Source organism: Oryx dammah, unplaced genomic scaffold, assembly GCF_014754425.2.
Source record: "Oryx dammah isolate SB20612 unplaced genomic scaffold, SCBI_Odam_1.1 HiC_scaffold_28, whole genome shotgun sequence".
NCBI lineage: Eukaryota > Metazoa > Chordata > Mammalia > Artiodactyla > Bovidae > Oryx > Oryx dammah.
The window spans coordinates 16433153-16453987 of record NW_024070212.1 but is presented as its reverse complement, the minus strand read 5'-3'; the positions used below and the strand labels follow the sequence as shown (position 1 = coordinate 16453987).

Genomic DNA, 20835 nt, shown 5'->3' with positions numbered 1-20835 from the left:
TCTGCTCCAGGAACTGCTAGAAGAGGCATCAGGGCCCAAGGGTGTACCAGGCAGGCTTGACCTGTTCGAGTCAGGGGAAAGGGGGACACCTGTCACAAAAGTCTCTGGGCTGAGGCCCTCCAGACTGACTGGTGTCCCTGAGGCTAATTCTAGAGGTGGGGTGGGTGGGGGAGCAGGCAGGAGTCTCTGGTCCATGGCAGGAGGGAAAAGAGAGACAGACACATCTCACTGGAGAAAGCAGCTAAGGGCCCCACACAGGCCAAGGCACCTGACTGGGACTTTGAATTCCACTCAGGGCATCAGTCAATGGGAAATTCCAAAGCTCTGAAGGTAGGCCTGAGAAGGAGCTTTTTCTGAGACAACTTCTAAAAACCTTGAGAAAATGAAAATGGCCATCCTCTCACCTATCTGTGGACAAGGTGGCTGTTTTCTGGTGACCTGATCCCATACGGTGAATCTGTCTATAGTGTCTCAGAAGCTGAGGCTGACATACACGGGAGATGAGGCCTCTTGAGAAGCTTTCAGCCCTGCAGGATTCAGCTCAATAATCACCAGGGCCTTTTCCTACCCCAGTGCAGAAACACTAGAGGAAGACAATAAAAACTCAGGTCAGGGAAAGGCAGATATCCAAAAGAAATTCAGCAGAGGTCTCTGCTCCCTCCAGCTGCATCCTCCATCAGAGAACAAGAGAGGAAGTGAGAGGGAGCAAGGGCCGCCCCTTCCCAGCCTGGAGAGCCCCAGAACTGGAGAAGTCCACAACCTTGCAGGTGAGAACTGCATGAGTGATAGATCAGCCACAAGTGCCCAAATACAGATGGATTAAAGCCTGAATCAGGAGCTGTTTACCTGTTTTCAGAATAGGGAAAACAGAGAGCTGTCTTGAAGCAGTTCTGCTTTGCTCTGTGGGGCAATGGCACTGAGATATCTGCCCTCTGACCCTCCCCATCCCCTCTGACCCTCCCCCACTCCCACCCCAGTAGGCAGTTAGTCAACATCACTGCTGGCCCAACTGGGGAAGAGAAATCTCCTAGAGATATGAGGCAAAAGAGACATTTGGCCCCAGTCAGATCCACAGGCAGGAAAACTTTCCTGAAACCAAATTAATATAGTGAGCAAAAGGGGAGATCATGCCAGTGACAAGGAAACACAAGAACAATAAAATTGATGGAAACTCTCCCAAACCCAACTTTCCCATGTGCTTTGGGTAACAGTGTCCTCTACAGAGGTCGCATCGCCTGGCCTTTATAGAGGGCTTCCCAGCAGCTTGCTAGAAATGCATCATCCACAGAATTGTGCAGGCTGGCCTTCAACAACAGCTTTTATAACAAATAGAAGCAAACACAAGAGACTACTGCTGTTCATGAGAGCAGAAATTATCCTCAGACTCCCCACTGGCCTGAGTGAGCACCAGGCTCAAGGAGATACCAGACACCCTCTTAGTAGGAGATGTGGAAACTTGAGCAGTTAACTGGGAAAAGAAAAACATGTAGTTGTAAATGATCAAATCATTCTTATTGCATTTGGAAGTTCCTTGGAAGATCCCCACCTGCCTTGTGGATCAATAGATTTTCCTAGAATTGGAGCCAGTTGCTTTTTGAAACAGTAGCTGGAATTGTGTCAGAAATCTGGTTGATGGGGCAGATGTGATGTTGACTGTCAACTGTCTGTGCTGGAACTGGCTGAGTTTGAAGGATTTGTACAAGATATCTCCAAACCCTTCAACATCATGGAATAGTTGGCAGAATATTTCTGGAGTAAAAAGAAAGCAGATAAAGCCTTTTTTTTAAAATTATTGAAAAGGTAATTCTCTGTGAGACTCAGAATAGGTAACTGAAGAGGGGAGTGCATCAGAAATGATTTCTGAGGTCCCTACCTCAGACTGCAAATTTCTAAATTTCTGAACCTTTTCCTAGAGGAGGGGACTCAGTATTAATATCTGATGACCTCTGGAGTCCCAGAGTATAGCACCCTCTATTCTGCTCCAAGCCTGAGTGTTCCAGATGCAGGCTGCAGAAAAAGCCCTTCAGCCTACAGAGAAAACTAAGAAACACCAGCTAATCAGTGTGTTTTCCAGAAATGACATTAATAGCCTCAAGAGAAGAACTAACTCCAGCTTGGCTGGACACATTCCTGAAAAAATATACAAGAGTAGCAGTTATTCAGAAGGAGAAACAGAGGAGGTAATGAAATGCAGAGACAAGAGTGCCCTGTGGGGTATTGGTTTGCTCCACAAGCTCAGTGTCTCCAGATCTCCCATTACCTCTCATTTAGTTTTTCTTGTCTTATAGCATTGGCTAGGGCCCCACAATACTAATATTAGATAGAAGTGGTAATGGAGGCATCCTTGTGTTTTTCCTGTTATTAAAGAGTAATGTCTGTGGAAACAACTTAAATGTCCATCAAAAGGTGAATGGATAAGGAAGGCATGGCACATATATATGATGGAATATTACTTGGCCATGAAAAAGAATGAAATGGTGCCATTTGCATCAACATGGAGGGATCTAGAGATTATCGTACTAACTGAAATATATCAGACCGAGGAAGACAAATATTATACGATATTATTTATCTGTGGACTCTTTAAAAAATAATACTAATAAATTTATTTATGAAACAGAAATAGACCCACAGACATAGAAAACAAACTCATGGTTACCAAAGGGGAAGTAGAGGGGAGGGATAAATTGGAAGTTTGGGATTAACATATACACACAACTATATATGGAGTAGATGACCAATGAGGACTTACTGTGTAGCACACAGGAACTATACTCAATATTTTGTCATATCCAAGGGGGGAAAAGAATCTGAAAAATAATATATATGTATGTATAACTGAATCACTGTGCTATACGCCTGAAACTAACACACCATTGTAAATTAACTATGCTTCAAAAAAAGATAAATGCCTAATGTTTTTCCATTAAGTATGACATTTATGATGGGGTCTTAATGAATTACATTATAGTGGAAAGTTCTGGGACCAAAGCAGGAAAGAAATCCATAGCATTTTATTTGTGTTTGGTATTTTGCTCCAGAAAGCAGAGAAGGGAAATGTGCCATAACAAAACAAGATGCTGAGCAAGCTGCACTGATTGGAGCCCTTGCTGGGCTAGGCTGATGAAGAATCTCTGACTCTGGATGCAGGATATAGTTCTATGCTTTCTGCTGCTAATGAGGTCCCTTCAGGAGGAAGAAGAAACGTCTGCCCAGTGACAGAGCAATGGTTACAAATCATTTGAAAGAGTTGCTGAAGGTCTATGCCCTGACCTAAGCAGCCAGTTCAGACCATGATTTTGCAAGCAAGCGAATTATTCACATGGAAATTTCCACCACTCCTAAAACTGGAAGGAAAACTCCCCAACCCCAAAAAAGGGACAGTCCCTAAGAGCTTATGGAACTCAAAATGCTAATCCCCACTTCTACAGTCATTATCTGGAGGATTGCTCATACCAGGAAAAAAAATAACCACAGTAATTCAGGCCCAAGTGAGGGTGAGGACCTGGAGACAGGAGAAAGAAGTTCAAGAGAGAAAGTTCATTCTGGTAACTGCAGGGGACAAGGACAAACAGACCAAGAAGGCCAGAGGAGGAATGGCAGGCCCTCTGCAAACACAGGTTGAAAATCAGCTAGAAGAAAAGCACTTTCATGTCAGAACCAGGGTTTCCTGCCTGGAGACAACCGCAGATCTAATCCTAGCTTTGCCACTTGCCAGATTAATAAATTTTGTTGAGTTTCTTAACTTCTCTGAACCTCCTTATGTGCAAAATAGAAATAGCAATTACCAGTCTTATAGGGGTGTTATAAGAAACAAAAGAAATAAGCTATCACAAAGTCTAGTGCTTAAAAGCAAAATTAATCAACAAATATAGTGAGCCTGTGTCAAAATTCTTGCTTTAATTCATTAATGAAAGAATCAGCAAAGAAGATTTTTAAAAGCTGGTTTGAAGAATATTTGAGAATATATAAAGACATTCAGGAAAGGAATGACTAAGATTCTTAAATATGACTCAACTTTTAATAGGGAAATAAAAATTAAAGCAGCAACCTCAAATGTGAATGTCTTGATTTTATTTTTATGATGACTGTATCTATAACAGTTCTGTTTCCAAAGCTAAACACTGGAATAATACTGAACTGTCACTTAATTTAAGATAAGTAATTGCTTCTAGTGACTATTTTGTTTCAGTGTCGTGTATATATTTGAGTTTTTCTCTTCTGCATAATATTATTTGAACAAATGTAGATAGTTTATATGGGGCTTCCCAGGTGGCGTGAGTGGTAAGGAACCCGCCTGCCAATGCAGGAGATTTATGAGACACGGGTCCGATCCCTGGGTCAGGAAGATCCCCTGCAGGAGGGCATGGCAACCCACTCCAGTATTCTTGCCTGGAGAATCCCGTGGAGAGACGGGCCTGGTGGGCTACAGTCCATGGAGTCGCGAAGAATTGGACATGACTGAGCGACTAAGCACACACACACAGAGAGCCTATATGCTGCCTTTTTCAGTTCAACTGTGCATGGCCTCAAAGTTGGCTAGGGATCATGTCTCATGTGGAAATACACAGAGGTTTAACAACTCTGCCAACCTATAGAATCATATCACCCCACCAGGCAGATGTAAACCGCCTACTTCTTTATCCATTGTGATCTGTTAACCAAACATACTGTGCTGACCATGTTACACTTCCCAAAGTGCCAGATGACGGAAGGTTAACAAGCAGCAGAGACCTGCTTCTACTCAGGCAAACTCTAGCCTGAGAGCAAAGATTTAAGCAATCACCATTTTGTCCTTCTCCAGGTTTGAGATGAAATTTTTTTCCCTTTCACACTGCCTTCCAGAAGGATAGCACCTTCCCTCCCCTTCTGGACTTCCTTTGTGGCTCAATGGTAAAGAATCCACCTGCCAATGCAGGAGACGAGGGTTCTGTCCCTGGGTTGGGAAGATCCCCTGGAGAAGGGAATGGCTACCCACTCCAGTATTCTTGCCTGGAGAATTCCATGGACAGAGAAGCCTGGTGGCCTACAGTCCATGGAGTCACAGAGAGGTGACACAACTGAGCAAATAACACTTTTTCCCCCTTCTCAGCCCATCTGAATTTAGGCTGAATTCCCTAGGTCAGGAGGCCAGAATCTAGGCTGATATCTGGACCCAACCAGAACCACTGAGGCTCCCAACTAGAAGGATGTACAAGGAAGTCTTCTCCGCTGGAATAAGCTGTGTGTTCAGCTCCTAGACACCAGTTGCCCAATTCCAGATACTCCCCATGCTCTTTAATAATTCTGTCACAAGTGCAAGGCACTTGGCTGAAGTCATGAGTCTTGGGTCTTGGATGGGGAACCTGGGTGGAGAAGTGGGATTTCAGACAGGTCATCCTTTAAGGCCGGATCTGCCTCAATCGGTGAGCCAAGTTCTCCTTTGTGGGTTCAAAATGACATGAGGCTTCCTACTAAACCACCTATTTCTCAACTTTCCACCACCTTGTTCTTCTTTTGTTGCTGCGGCAACAGGAGCCTGAAACACCTTGCTCTGGGCTACAAGCCCTGCCTGACTCTGCCCAGTAGGTCCTGTAATGGGCACAGCCTTGTTTGTACATTACAATCTGCAAGCCTGCCTCCTCCACAGGCCTCCCAATGATGGTTTGACTCATCTCCAGCTCATTCTTCAGGTGGCCAGCTGGTCTACCTCCCACATTCAACCATGAGCTTGGGTATCAACCATTTGACATCTCAGGGTCAATGCAGTTCTTCACAATCACTGGCCCATCACTTATGGTGAAACTCCAGAGGGCATTCTGGGCTGCCTTCCCCATGGTCCTCTGAGAGGACTCAGAGAAAGTGGACTCATTGGACTTTCAACCAGCAGAACACAGTTAACAATGGTAAAGCCCCCACCATCACCCCACCCAAAAGAATCCCTTAGCAACATGCATTTTCAAGGAGAGTGAAAGGCACTGGGATATGTTGCCCCTCACCCCCACTCAGACACATACAAATATCCACACAAATACACACATACACACACACATACACGCATATACACACCACCACCACCAATGTGGATAACTGAGGCAGAATGGGGCTGCCCTCTCCTTTTATCCATTCACCAATTATGTTCCCTAAATATTGAGTGAGGCCTGAAATGCTTCTTGGTGAACCATGATGACCTTTCCCATCGTTTTTTGGCCTAGGCCACATTTGGACCAGCTGCTCACGTTTAAAGGTGCCTCTCAAATCTGCAATGAGAGCCTCCTCGATGTAGAGAGTGTGTTCACACTCCTGAATTAGGTGAGAGTCAGACACGGCTGACCGACTGAGCATGCACCCACTTGGCTTTGGGGAATAAAGAGATCCTCCAGGAAAACTGAGAAGGAAGAACTTTTGTCCCCAGCCTTCCCACTTCTGCCCAGAGGGAGCCCACCTCCATATTTAGTGACTAGATCTCCCATCCCATTCTATGTCCCAGCCTCAGTTCTCTGCTGGCTGCCAACCATTTTCACTAATACATTAGCTGATAATAAAACTAGCTGGTAATGAAAGCCTTGCTCTGTGAATAAGGGTTTAAGCTGTAATCTTTCCCAGTGCATTTGCATTTCTGTATGAGTAAACACTACCGCAAAGGAAAAGCCCAGTGATCTGGGGTGAGTAATCTTCAGCACTGGGACCCAATTCATCTGAGTGGCATTTTGTTGGGTGAGGGAGAAACTTGCTCCTCCTGGAATCCGGTGGGGGCGGGGATTGGCCAATTCCTTTTCCCCTCCTGGGGTTGAAACACTTCCGCCTTCACCAAGGGTCCTCTCCTTCCCCCACCTCCACCCTCACAGAGTTGGGTGCCTCTACAGCCCAGGCTCCTGGAGTTAGAGGCACGCAATCATCCCAGAAGGCTCCCTGCTGTTTACACAGTGGTTCAGTGCCTGATGCACACAGAGGGACCCCAAGCCAGCATCCATCTCCTGGGACACAGTGCCCCCAGCCCAGCTTCACAGAGCAGAAGAGTTGTGAAGGGGTGGGGCAGCCGCAAAGAAACTAATTTAGCCCTTAGCAGCACATGTTCCCCACCCCCTATCCACCCCCACCAAGTCTAGCCACAAACAAAACAACAATAATGGAAATACACACTCTACCTTTCATTACTAAAAATCCAGAAGCCAGAACAAATGTTCTTAATATTTGAAGGGTGTCTGCATCCTTTTTTAGTGATGAAAGACTCAGAGGAATGAGCATATACACATACAATCAGAATGGTGTACTCAACTTCAGTTCTGTTCCAGAGATGTACCATGCGTGCGAGCTTGCTCAGTCATTTCAGTTGTATCTGATTCTTTGTGACTCTATGGACTGTAGCCTGCCAGGCTCTTCTGTCCATGGGGATCCTCCAGGCAAGAATTCTGGAGTGGGTTGCCATGCTCTCCTCCCGGGGATCCTCCCGACCACGTCTCTTAGATTTCCTGCGATAGCAGGCAAGTTCTTTACCAATAGCGCCACCTAGGAAGCCCCAAGATGTACCATAGTAAAGTAAAGTAGCTCAGTCACGTCTGACTCTTTGCAATCCCATGGACTGTAGCCTACCAGGCTCCTCTGTCCATGGGATTTTCCAGGCAAGATAGACCAAGTCAAAATCCCTGGTGTAGAGACTCTGGTGACAGCTCCCAACCCCCTTCTCCATAACTAACATCACCACCCCTCCTGCTAAGTGAGGACGACGGTAAATGTCCCAAAGACGCAGTGTGGAAACTCAGCTTGCTCGGTGGGTTCTGGTGAGAGATGCTCGTTCATTTTCTGGCCCTCCTGTTTCACCAGACCCTTGGAAACCCGGAGTAATGACGGGGAGAGTATTTTAGATAAGTCACTGATTATCGAAGCATTCACCCCACAGGGGAACAATTGAATACCCTATTCTTCACATTGAGTTTTATTAATGTATTAGCCTATCTTCCTTTCCTTTGTTGTTTAGTATCTATTTATTTATTTCACTGTGTTGAGCCTCAGTTGGAGTGCCAGGGCTTCTCGCTAGCTGTGGCTCGGGAGCCCTAGAGAGCATGGGCTCAGTAGTTGTGGTGCGTGGCCTTAGCTGCCCTGCAGCATGTGTTATCTTCCTGGACCAGGGATCAAATCCATGTCTCCTGCATTGGAAGGCAAATTCTTAACCACTGGGCCACCAGGGAAGTCCTTCCTTTATTATTGAATAAAGTAAAGAGGTTGGAAATGGAGAGAGAAGGAAAGCTTCCTAAACCTCTTTAGAAAAAATTACAAGCACAGAGGCCAGGGGGCTTATTAGTGTTACTTAATGTAGCATCTACCTAAAGTCACACCACAGCACAGAATCACTCTCTCTCTCTCTCATACACATACACACTTCTACATAGTTATCTCCCTAACTTCCTAAAAGTTACATCTAAGACATTTTGCTGGAAATTAAAATTTAGAGAATACTCTGAGTTTTCTTTATGTCACCCTGTTCTCAAATCACCCATATCATATATCACCCATATCACTCTTTACAGCTATAGCATCTTGGACTTTCTAGAATCCTTCAATCCTGGAACTCAGGACTCGGGACTGTGGGGCTGGAACGCTCAGGAATCGCTTGGGAAGAACACGGGAAGGAGAGCAGAGTGGCGATAAGCACAGAGGGCTGCTGACGGATGGGTAGTGTGGGCAACACAGGTTTGTTTCTCTTCCTTTGGGTTTTCCAACCCTACCTCCACCCCTACAGGAGCCTCATTCCACAAACGGAAAGCAAGCAATCAGGAGAGACCTGAGGTACGAACTAGTTTATTACTCTGCGGGGACGAGTCCAGGGACCTAGCCCCAGGCCCAATAGCTCTGCTATTCTTTGTGAATGTCTTCATGGGCTGCCAGGCCCACCTTTATCACCAGCACGAGGAACTCCTCGAAGTTAATTCCACCATCCTGATTGATGTCCAACTCTTTGAACCAAGTGTCCGCATCCTTTTTCTGTGAAGATTGGAAAGAGAGAAGTCAGAGGGTAAAGATCTCAGGGAAGCTGAGGCATGGCTGTCTGTATGGAGCAACGCAGGAGATCAGCGACCCAGGGCTTCATCAGAGCCAGGCCGAGAACCCCAACCACACCCAGGCCCTCCTCACCTTCAAAAACTTAGGACACTCTGTCTCTAACAGTCTCTTCAAGTCATCCCTATAGACGGCGTGGTAATTCCCTTTCAGCAGGGAGTAGTTGTGGTAGACGTCAATCAGGCAGTTAATGGCACTCTCCAGATCCGTCAGCATGGTGTCCAAGGATTTGCCCACCTGGAAGACGGACACCCGGGCAAGCCCAAAGTTGGGGAGGTGCCTATGGGGACACTCAGGAAACTCCTACCCCAGGGGATGGCTTTGTCTTGGATGACACCATCCAAGTAACTAAAGGCAACAGAAGGCTATGGCTAAGGGGTGGGATGATGTAGGTGAGGCTGTGGGAGGGAGCAGGGCACACAAGCACACACAGCGCCTGCCAGCTCTCCCCATGTCCTCATCCTCTGCCCAGGAAGGGCCCAAACATGCCCTCACTCAACAGTCCCAGAGCCCTCGGCCCCTTCTTCAACCCCAGGCTCATGTTCCTCTGGACCCTGTCCAGATACCAGCGAGCTTTCTCTCCCCGCCTCTGAGAAGACTGCTGCACTCCTCAGCCCACCCCAGGGGAAGCCTGCAGTGCGGGACAGACCACAGTTCCACTTACCAGGTCTCCCCAAAACAGTTGCCAAAGGACATGCAGGGCTCAGTGTTGGCTCCCTTTTATAGCAACCAGGATTGGCCAGCTGCCCAGGGCCTCGGGCCACTCAGAGGCAGCTACTCCCTTCCAGTGTTGCTACAGCCTCCAGTTTCCCAACAAGGAGAATGAGGCAATCACAGCGCAGAATGAGAAGTCCTGAGAGGCAGCACAGGAAAGGTAGAGGAGGAAGGCAAGTGCCAGGCAGTGATGCCCGGGAGGAGAAACCAGGAAGAGGGCATGGTAAAGATTCTGCCTGTGGGCTGATAGCTTCCCCTGGCATGGCCAACCATGGAAGCTCTCTCCTAAGTCCTTCTTACTGTTGCTGTGGTTATTTGCATGGCTTCTCTATGCACCTCGGAAATAGAACTGAAGTTGAATGCCTCATTTTGAGTGCATTCAAATAAGCTCGTTCCTCCACAGCGTTCATCACATTGTCGAAAGGGTCCAAAGGCCTCTAAAAGGTTAAGAACACTTGTTTTAGTTGCTGGATTTTTAGGAATGGAAGGTGGAGTATTTCCATCATTGTTGTTATGTGTGTGGCTGGACTCAGTAGGGATGTGGGCTGCTAAGGGTTAAGTCGGTTTCTCTGCTGCTGTCCCCACACCTTCACAACACCTCTCACCTCTGTTCTGTGAGGCTCAGGTGGGGCGGCACTGTGTCCCAGGAGATGGACGCCGACTTGGGGTCCCCCTACCAGCATGAGGCACTGAGCCGCTGCATAAACAGCAGGGACCCTTCCATCCTCTCTGGGATGATTATGTGCCTGTGAGTCTGGGTTATAGAGGAAAACAGCTCTGTGAGGGTGGGGAAGGAGGGCACTTTTGGAGAAGGCAGAAATGCTTCAACCCCAGGAGGAGAAGAGGAGGCGGGCAATTCCCCCCGGACTTCAGGAGGAGCGAGTCCTTCCCCCCAACCTGGGTCCCAGTGCTGAAGATTTGTGATCATTTCCTTTTACAGAGCACTTGACATTAATGTAACCTATTCAGACCCACAGAACATGCCTATCAGAAAGTCGGGGCACAGAGCCCCCTCAGTCTATACACACAGAAGCCGAGACCTAGAAAGGTGAAGCGGTTCACACAGTTTCCCAGTGCAGACGTGTCAGAGCGCAGACAGGATCCCAGAGCACCAGGCTCCAGGGCATGATCCGACAAGAACAGGACTCTGCTGAGAAAGCCCCTCCCATCTCTCCATCCTTCATACATTGAACCAATATTTTCCTTATGCTTCTCCAAGACCTAAGCCATCATCGCCTCCTAGAGGAAGCAGATGGGATTAGCCTCTCTCTACTTCATGTTCCTGCAGCCCTTTGGGCTTTATTCTGTCGTTAACTTTGTAGCTGTGTGACCTTGGGCTAATTACTTACCCTCTCTGTGCTTTAGTTAGCTCAATTATTAAATAGAGATTACAATAAAGTCTACCTCCAACCTACAGGAGAGAATATTTGCAAATCATATATATAAGAAAGGGTTAATATCCAGAATACAGAAAGAACTCACAACTCAACTCCAAAAGAAAACAAATAACCCAGTGAAAACTGAAGTGGGAGGGAGGTTCAGGATGGAGGGGATATATGTATATATGTATACGTCTACTGCCAACAAAACCAGAAAATAACAAGTCTTGAAAAGGACGTGGGCACTGCTGGTGGGAATGTGAACTAGTGAAGCCACTGAGGGAAAATAATAGAGTGGTCCCTCAAAAAGTTAAAAACCAAATTACCATTTGATGCAGAAATTCCACTTCTGAGTATATACCCAAAATAGTTGAAAGCAGAGTCTCAAAAAGATGTTTGTGCCCTCATGTTCACAGGAGCGTTATTCACAGCAGCCAAAATGTGGAAGCAACCCAAGTGTCCATCCACAGATGAATGGATAAATAAATGTGGTATGTACATACAATGGAATATTATTCAGCCTTTAAAAAGGAAGAAAAATCTTGACACATGATACAACATGGGTGAACCTTGAGGACAGACAGTGAAGTAAGTCAGACATTCAAAAAGACCAATATCTCCATTTGTATGAGGTGCCTGGAGTAGCTGAACTCACAGAAACAGAAAGTAGAGCGGTGGTTGCCAAGGTCTAGGAGGAGGGGGCTGTGCAGGTAATTGTTTACTGGGTACAGAGTTTCAGTTCCAAGATGATGAGAGTTTTGGAGACTGGACGCACAGCAATGGGAATACATTGAACACGACTGAACTGGACACTTAAAAACTGGTTAGGATGGTACATTTTGTGATATATATATATAACTTCCCTGGTGGTTCAGACGGTTAAGCGTCTGTCTACAATGCAGGAGACCTGGGTTCGATCCCTGGGTCAGGAAGATCCCCTGGAGAAGGAAATGGCACCCCACTCCAGTACTATTGCCTGGAAAATCCTGTGGACAGAGGAGCCTGGTAGGCTACAGTCCATGGGGTCGCAAAGATTCAGACACGACTGAGAGACTTCACTTTCACTTTCATATATATATAGCTCAGTCGTGTCCGACTCTTTGTGACCCCATGGATTGTAGCCCACCAGGCTCCTCTGTCCATGGAATTTTTCAGGCAAGAATACTGGAGTGGGTTGCCATTTCCTCCTCCAAGGTTTTATATATATATATATATTACCACACTTTAAATATTTTAAAATCCTAAATGCTTCCACTCCCCCAAAATAAAATCTGCCTGATAGTGTTGTTGTGAGCATTAAAAATAGATGCAAAATATTTGTGACTTGTGAGCTTTTATTAATAGATATTATATTTTAATTAAAAGTTTACACACAAAAAAAAAAAACACATGAGGCTTTTAAAGCAGCACATAGTAAGCAAGCACTGTGTGAGTGTATACCATGATCACTGACTGCCCTGTCAATAAGTCTGATTCCCCAGCTGGGCTGTGAACCCTTGAGGACCCAGACTGGGTCACCTGTCTCTGCCTCCCTGGGACCCAGCTCAGTGTCAGCTATACACTATAACAGCAACAACAATCAGTAAGAACAAACAATAGCAAAATAATGGTTGGTATTTACTGGGCTCTTACCATGTGCCAGGAACCATTGTCATTGTTTAAGAGCTAATTTACATCAATCCATTTAACCCTCACAATAATCCAATGAGTATGTTCTATCATAATTTCCACTTTACAGATGAGGAAACTGAGGCCCATAGATACACAACATTCGGAGCCTCAAATGACCCGGGTGACATGACCTACTGTGACATCATCCATTTCCTGCACTTGACTGGAATACCTCTTTGCCAGTAAAGTGCTTCTCATCCTTCCTGACCCAGTCCAGGCACCATCTGCTCTGGCCCATTGCTCACTGTCTGTCCCCCACCGCTGTCAACACTGAGTGAATTCTCACCTCCATGCTACAAGATCTTCTGCATCACGCATTTGCTCTGCTATATTGGAGCTCATCTGTTTATTGCCTGTCTTTTCTTTGGGACTAAAGGCCGCTTTAGAGCAGAAACCACATCACATCCTGGGGTCTGGTACATACTAGGTACTCAATTAATACTTACTGAGGGAATAAATGAATGAAGAATTGAACACTTGATCCAGCCCTTATCCCATGCAGAAATTCCCTTTATCATACCCAGCCACTTTAAATGATAGTGTTTTGGGCACAAAGGAGGATATAGATCCACCCACCAAATACAGTCTGCCTTCCCTGATAGTCAACCTCCTGATAGGAAAATAGGGCTGTTTATGACGTCAAATATGACAAGTTTTCAACCAATGATCAAGGACTTGGTGCCTACCTGTGGTTGTCCAGGCCCACTTCTCAATGACCTGCGAAATCACATCTTACCTGAAATAGCACATCATATTTTCAGAGTGTTTTTGCATCCACTCACTCATCTGATAGCACTGTGAAGTGGACATCACAGATATAACTCTCCCTATGTGACAGATGAGGAAACTGAGGCCTGAGGTCCTACGGGCATGTGTCCTGCTTTGTTTTGGTGCTTATGTGCCAAAAGCACACTTTAGAACAAGCTGGCTTTTTCCGAGATTCTTCTTAGGGTTTGTTCACCAGCCCAGGATGGCATTCATGCTGACCTCTTTTAAGGAGGGTGATGGCGAGATTAACGGAGATGATGTTTTTCCAGGCCCCGACCCCTCAGGAGATGCCTGCCTTGAAGCCACTCCTGAGAACGTCTTGGGGAAACAGCTTTCTTCATCCAGAAAGGATGGAAAACAGGCCCCAGGTCCAGGAAGGGAATCATAAACCATGACCCCCTCCAGCATCGTGTGCTTCTCAGTGGAGCCTGCTGGTCAGCCAAGGTCATGAAACGCCACCCCAGAGAAGCTCTCCCTGGACAGACAGCCTTGGGGGCTTCCGGGAGAGCAGGAGCCAGGCTGAGCTGACCCGGAAGGAGATAGTGTCAGGAACTGGGCAAGCACGAGGGGAAAAGGTAGCGCCTGTAATCAGACTGACGGACATGGGGCAACCCAGGGGGAACAGAACTTAGTCCCGTTTACAGGAAAGAGCTCAGTCCTGGCTGTGTGTCTCAACACCAGGCCCGAGCCCGTGGCTAAGGAAATGAGGACAGAGCATGCAGGGCCGGTGGAGAAACCCCCAGGAAGGGACAGGAGGACTGGGCTGAGCCACCGCTTTGTAATCAAAAGCCTGTGCAACCCAATACATTTCAGGTGAGACAGGCAGGGAGGATCCACCTGGGCCTGGGGCAAGGGTGGCCTGAGTCACCCTGCCAAGTGTCTCCCAGTCTCTGGATGTGACTAAGGGCCTGCACGAGGCAACGTAGACCCCAGTCATGGGATTCCAGTCCACAAGCCCCACTCCTGCACACCCCCCACTCCACTCTGTGTGCTGACTTTGGGCCATGTCATGGAGATGACAGGACGGGGTCTCTATCTTGGTGGAGGATACAGACAGCCACACATAACCTCAGTGCAGCAGGACAAGCACCTCCACAGGGGAGGTCCAGAGGGAAAGTGGGGCCAGTGAGACTGACCCCTAAATGATGAGAATTGAAGATCAGCCAGTATGTGAACGTGGCGTCCACGGAGGGCCTGCTTCTGAGCTCCACTGATCAGGAACAAAGGTCTCCAGTCCGGCCTGCAGGGCGCTGCTTCCCATGTTTGGTTCACAGATCCAGTTGGCAGAGGATACCAAACCAAGTTCTTTAAATGATACCCCCAACCACCTGCATAGGGGTGCAGACAATTACCCATCACTCTATCAAATAACTCATTGTTTCTATCACAGTGCACTTAGGACATGGGTTCTCAGACCATCCTCAGAGAAGAAACCCACCAAGATGGACCCAGCAGGACCTAAGGGCAGACGAGACCTTCCCCCAAGAGATTGTGCATCAGCTTCCTGGGCTTCCAGGGAGAGACAAAAACAAACCCCACAGAGAGAGGCAGGGGCAGGTCTGAGCTGGGAGGGAAGAGGGAGTCACAGATAGCCCAGAGTCAGAACAACACCCATATGCATCATCATTTATTTATTAACAAAAACAAAACCAAACCCTCCTCTCCCCAGGAAGCCTTCCCTGATCGATAGTCACCCACGTTCCACTCATCACTCTTCTCATTGACAGGCTGCACTGCCAATTTTAAGTCTAACCCATCTCTGACTCAATGTGTGGAAAACCCACCTGACAGTCTTCCCTCACCGACTGCCCGTGGACCTGCCACCCATGTCAACTACCAGCACCATCATCCCCACCCTGTCCTGGCCCCTTCCCAGTCCCGGCTGCTCCGCCTTTGTTGGGGCTCTCTGTTGAAGCTGGGAGAACTTCTGCCCTCGTGGCTCCTGTCCAATCAGGTATGAGTAGTGAATGAGTGACCAGAACATCACTGGTGAGGCCTGGCTTCCTTGTCAGAGAGCTGACTCCCCGAGAGAAGAGACTCCACCCTCTCAGACCAAAAGCTGAGGGTAAGGGCTGTCTCCCCGCTCAGACAGGGGCTCCTGGGGGCAGGGGCTGTCTCCCCGCTCAGACAGGGGCTCCTGGGGGCAGGGGCTGTCTCCCCACTCAGACAGGGGTTCCTGGGGCAGGGCTGGCTCCTCCCTCAGACAAGGGCTCCTGGGGCACAGACTACCCCAAATGACTGATCCTCAAAGTAGGACCAGACCTTTCTTTCTGGGCCCAGAGCCGATGCATGGAACCAGGAACTGAGCAACACCCAGAAGTCTTTACAAAGTTGCTTTATTCTCTTCCCTCACAGCGTCCACTCTGCGCGCACACACACACACACAGCTGTGTCTTCAGCGGCCCACAGCTAGGTCACACCTGCTCCCTAGGAGGCCCCTGCACTCCCCCTAATAGAGGCTGTGCTGGGTGCAGTAGTGGGCACACAGCTGCCGGTGGTACTGCAAGTGGTAGTCCTTCACCAGCTTGCCCAAGATGTAGAGGAACTCCTCGAAGCAGATCTGGTTGTCCTGGTTCTTGTCTGCTGCCCGGAACAACTGTGTGATGTAGCACGGCTCCTTCCGGCCCTGAAGAGTGAGCAGAGGGTCAACCCCGCACCCGAGCACCACCCTGCAGTGAAGGCCAGGCTGCTGGTGGGAGGACAGGGGCAGTCGGTAGGGAGAGTGTGGCCTGGCCCTGTCTGGAGGGGGTTTGCAGGAGACAGCTCCTCATTCAGTCAGTGGCCAGGACCCTCTGCGCTGCAGAATGTTCAGGCAGCAGTGTCAGGGGCACCTCAGCTAACTGGGCCTGGGGCTGCACGGGAGACAGAGAGTGCAGGCAGGGCTCCATGTGCTGGTTGACCGGGTACCCCCAACACAATTCACTTTTGCCCATCATCAGGGGCTGTGCGCTAAGTCAGTTCAGTCATATCTGACTCTGTGCAACCCCATGGACTGTAACCCGCCAGGCTCCTCTGTTCATGGGGATTCTCCAGGCAAGAATACTGGAGTGGGTTGACGTGCTCTCCTCCAGGGGATCTTCCCGACCCAGGGATGGAACCCGGGTCTCTTGCATCGGCCAGCCGGCTCTTTATCACTAGCACCACTTGCCTATCTCTCCACTAGCTAAAGTGCCAGCTCCCCTGCAGGGACAGCCCAGCCCAGGGGCGTCAGGGTGGAAGGCTATGCCTCCCTCCTCCACAGTGGGAGCCTTCAGGGCAGAGCCCCCTGCCCCTCGTGTCTGCGTCTCCAGGGCTGCTGCAGGGCCAGCACCGGGTGGGGTCAGGGATCTCCATGCAATGCCATCTGCCTGGGGACTGTTTAGGACTCTACCCAGGTCACCTCCAGAAAGCACAAAGACGGGAAAGGCCAGAGCTAGGGGCCCTGGGGTCGCTGGGACGTCCCAAGTAGGCAGCCCTCGGGGCTGGCAGAGGGAGGAAAGGGGCATTTGAGGTGGAGGGGATAGCAGGGGGGAGTCCAGCTCAGAGGGTAGCTGCAGGCAGGTGGCTCACTGAGCAGCGCGGGAGAAGCAGGTGTCAGCAGGATTTCGTTGGTGGGCACGGGAAAGCTGGGGTGAAGCTCTCAGAAAGCCTCCAGGAAGGAGGTCACTGCGATTGTAAGCAGCCGTGGGCCTGGGAGCAGTCCTCATCCCTGTGGAAATTCTCCCTTCCATCTCCCCCACGGCCCCACCGTGCACTTATTATCTTCTATCCTCCGCAAATTTGGTTGACCTTAGAAACTGGAGGCCTCCGGACTGGGACCGGCACGTCTCGGCTTCCCTCCTCTCAGACCACTGCCCAGGCTGCTATGTTTGCCCAGTGAGCCCTCCAGCGCAGGTTCTGGGGGTCCTTGCACAGCCCCATGACCTTGGCAACTGGCCTTGGAAAGAAAAGGTTTTCCCAGAAACAGGGACTAGCCAGTCACCCTGGTCCCACTGCCCTGTGACTCTCGAGGCTGCAATCCAATAAACAGGGTGAGGCTCTCTCCTCTGACGTGTCCCAGAGGCAGGCAGGGGACACGACATGAGACGCGACCAGGGGAGGTGCCTCTCCCGGAATGGAGGGCCTTGAGTTGGGCACCACCTAAAGTACTCTGAACACGACAGTCCAGAGACCCCGGGGCTGGACGCCAAGGGCCAAGAGACAGACACTTCTGCCAGCCTTGCAGTCCCCAAGGAGCTGGGCAGTCACAGGGCTGGGCCTGATGACACAGGAGAGGCACCAGCCTGAGGAGGTAGCTGAGCCCAGCCTGAGATCCGGGGCTGGGCCCCTAGACTGCTCGGAGGGACTCTGTTGGCCTCTCGGATGGGAGAGGAAATGACATTCCCAGCCCCGCAGGTTAGCAGCAGCCACCACAGCCCAAACTGTCCTTCACTGGGATTGGGAGGTAGATAAGGCTTATACAGACCCCAGGAGAAGGGCCTAGGGTTCAAAGGTCAGGTGTGGGGCAAGGTCGCTTGGGCAGAGGAAGGATTTAGGTCCTTTTCTTTCCAGAAGCAGGTCAAGCAGAAGAACAAACAGGTTTGGGGTTAGGACTGAGTTTCAGGGATTAGCTAGCTGTGCTTGGTCTGGAGTGGGGCCAGGCAGAGAGTTTCAGGAGAGGGAAGGACAGAAAATAAAGCTAGGCTGGGCCACACTTCCCCCACCAAACATCCTGCCCTCCGCCCTCCTGCACACCCCCTCCCCTAGCTGGAAGTGCTCCTAGGAGATGGCGTCCTGTACCTCCACCCGCACCACTCGCTTCCAGCCCCACAAGCAACCCCATACTTTGCGTATCCCCACCCAACCCCACGCACCAAGGTCTCCATGAAGCGGGGCACATTGTCCGTGAGCAGAGCCTTCAGCTCCTCCAGCGTCAGTGTCTCCACATCCCCTTCCCGGGCAGCATACTCGTGGTAGCAGTGGATGATTTGGAAGAGGGATTCCTCCACTGGTGTGTCCGTCATGGTGGCTGGGCCTGGGCCCAGGATGGGGGCAACTCAGGAGATGCAGGGGGAAGCAACTGGGGACAGTGGAGAATCTGGGGGCAGGGAGCACAGCAGAGCAGGCCAGACAGAGGCCAGGCCACAACAGGTGGGTGCTTCCTCCAGGAATCTTCTGCCCCCTTGTGTAAGGGCCCCTCTCTGCCCTCCCCACCTGACCCCTTGCAAACTTGGCTCAGCCTCCCTGCCCTGCAGGAAACTGCCACAAACTCAGGACAGGGCTCTGTCCCTTCCCTGAGCCAGCAGCCTTCCAGGAGACAGGATCGGTGTCCTGTGTCCCACCCCCAACCATGCCCTCAGCTTAGGAGCCCTTAAAATCAAGAAATCAAGGAGGCCTCGAAATCAAGAATGAGAAGAAATTAGACTCTTGAAAGCAAGATGACATATCCCAAAGGAAATATTTTAAAACCCGTTGAGAAGGCAAGACACCCACTACCATAAACTATTTTGTAACACAAACAAAATATTGAGATAATTATCCCACCCAGAACCCCAGACACGCTCAAATATTGTTTTCCTTTTGGGGCTGAATACAGACAGCACAGGGATCCCCATCTTGCTCCCACTCCTGCCCTGACTGACCCTCTCTGAAGGAGTCTGTGTGCCATCTGCACGCCTCCAGGGCCCCCAGAGTCTCTGTGTGGGGGGCTGTTCAGTCCCCAGTGTCAGGAGCAGGCAGGGGTGCCACGGCCTCTTCCAGTCACCCCAAAGCCCCATCCAGGTCCTCTACATGGGTGAAGGCAGGCGCCCTCAACCCCCTGCTGCCCACTTCTTTTAGAGACGAGATGCCTGTTTTCAGGAGGCAGGGCTATCCTAGAGCATCAGCTGTCCTCCCTGGATCCTGGGCAGATAAGATTCAGGACAACTGGTTCCAACTCTTACAGAGCCAGTCAGGCCCTAGGCAAAGTAGTTTATGCACAGTATCCCATGCAATCCTCTCAATGACCTTATACAGTAGGCATCACGCCCCTGCCCCATTTTCCTGAGGAGTAAACGAAATCCAAAAGGCCTAAGTAAATTTCCCCAAATCACACAACTGACCATTTGGAGCTGGAATCAGTGTGTCTTTGGCATTATAAGACATGTTTTAGATTTGGAAGTCCTTAACCCTTTTGAGGCCACAGTATGCTATTGGGACATCCATCTACAAGGCACACATCCCCCCAAATGGGTAAGCAACTCCTTTCAGCTATCCTGGACCTGTGCAGGATATCCTGGACCCACACAACCCAGCCACCCCCGCAGCTCTCTCGGACCAGGCGCTGACCTGTTGCTGCTGCTGATCCACAGTCTTGATCTGTGTTTTATCCTAGAGACTCCCCGGTGCTCAGGCAGGAGGCAGCTGTGAGAGCAGGGGCTCCTCTGCCAAGTCCCACGTCCTGCCCAGCCTCAGTGCCTCCAATTATGGCAGCCAGTGCTGTGACTCTTAACTGGTTCCTCAGCAGCACAACTGACCCTTAATTGCATTCCTGAGATGACATCACAGGACACTGCTTTCTGTGATTAACTCAGTCTGTTTCAGGGACCCACCTGCCCTCAGATCTAAAGCATCTCAGAACCACAGAAGATCATGTTATCCATCTCCCCGCCTCAGAGCTCATCATCACAGCTCCAGGGCTTATTCGGGGTCAGACACACACCTTAAATACATCTTTGGGGATATCCTCCCACAATTAGCAAACCCCCAAACTCCAGAGTCAAGAAGCACATTCATCCATCCAACAAATATTTCTCAAGCAGTAGGCCCTCTCTAGGCAATAAAGAGTAAGACATGAGGCCAAGTCACAGGGTGGGGACGCTTGGAGGGAACAGAGTCACACAGTCAGAGAGCATTGGGAACATTACTAATTTAGTGGCATAAACAGGGTACCCTGGGCACCCAAGGAGCACTTCTGCCTGCCTGGAAAGCTGAGGAAGCTTTCCTTGGGAGATGCTATTTGCCATGGCCACTTGAACTTTTGGTTGCAAGGAGATGCATGGAGAACCAGGCTCTCCAGACAGAGGAAAAGGCTTTGCCCAGGGGCAAAGGCTCAGGTGCATGAGAGAGAGTGGCTTGCTTTGGGGGTGAAGTCCACAGGGCATCCGATGAGCAGTTAGAAGAAGCAAGACTGGGCAAGGCAGGATGGAGACCAAATGTGAAAGGCATTGTGTGCCGGGCTAGAGCTGCAGCTTTATCCCGCGCGGAGAAAGTAGCTGACGAGGGATTCTTAAATGGGTTGGGTGATGGATGAGAGGTGACAGGAGAAGTA

General features: G+C 49.6%; 2 protein-coding genes across 3 annotated transcripts; both read right to left on the bottom strand.

Moving 5' to 3' along the window:
- Positions 1–8762: 8762 nt before the first annotated feature.
- Positions 8763–9802, bottom strand: S100A8 (S100 calcium binding protein A8). Its single transcript, XM_040230576.1, has 3 exons — positions 9701–9802; positions 9112–9273; positions 8763–8961 (listed from the first exon to the last, which is right to left on the bottom strand). The coding sequence occupies exons 2-3, from the start codon at positions 9250–9252 to the stop codon at positions 8833–8835; spliced, it is 270 nt and encodes an 89-aa protein (XP_040086510.1). The 5' UTR covers positions 9253–9273; positions 9701–9802; the 3' UTR covers positions 8763–8832.
- Positions 9803–15888: 6086 nt separating this feature from the next.
- On the bottom strand, positions 15889–20002 carry LOC120855811 (protein S100-A15A). 2 transcript variants are annotated; one of them, XM_040230574.1, is made up of 3 exons: positions 19854–20002; positions 18401–18624; positions 15889–16194 (listed from the first exon to the last, which is right to left on the bottom strand). In XM_040230574.1, exons 2-3 carry the CDS (start codon positions 18548–18550, stop codon positions 16018–16020), a joined length of 327 nt encoding a protein of 108 aa, XP_040086508.1. In that variant the 5' UTR covers positions 18551–18624; positions 19854–20002; the 3' UTR covers positions 15889–16017. The 2 variants fall into 2 exon arrangements, with proteins under 2 accessions (XP_040086508.1, XP_040086509.1); XM_040230575.1 differs by having other exon boundaries at positions 18401–18561.
- Positions 20003–20835: the final 833 nt, after the last annotated feature.

Bases quoted from the DNA above. Each gene is read 5' to 3' on its own strand.
- LOC120855811 (XM_040230574.1), bottom strand. From the start codon at position 18,550: ATGACGGACACACCAGTGGAGGAATCCCTCTTCCAAATCATCCACTGC. The intron at 16,195-18,400 runs GTGCGTGGGGTT...CTCACTCTTCAG, and splicing joins CCCGCTTCATGGAGACCTTG to GGCCGGAAGGAGCCGTGCTA.
- S100A8 (XM_040230576.1), bottom strand. From the start codon at position 9,252: ATGCTGACGGATCTGGAGAGTGCCATTAACTGCCTGATTGACGTCTAC. The intron at 8,962-9,111 runs GTGAGGAGGGCC...CAATCTTCACAG, and splicing joins AGTGTCCTAAGTTTTTGAAG to AAAAAGGATGCGGACACTTG.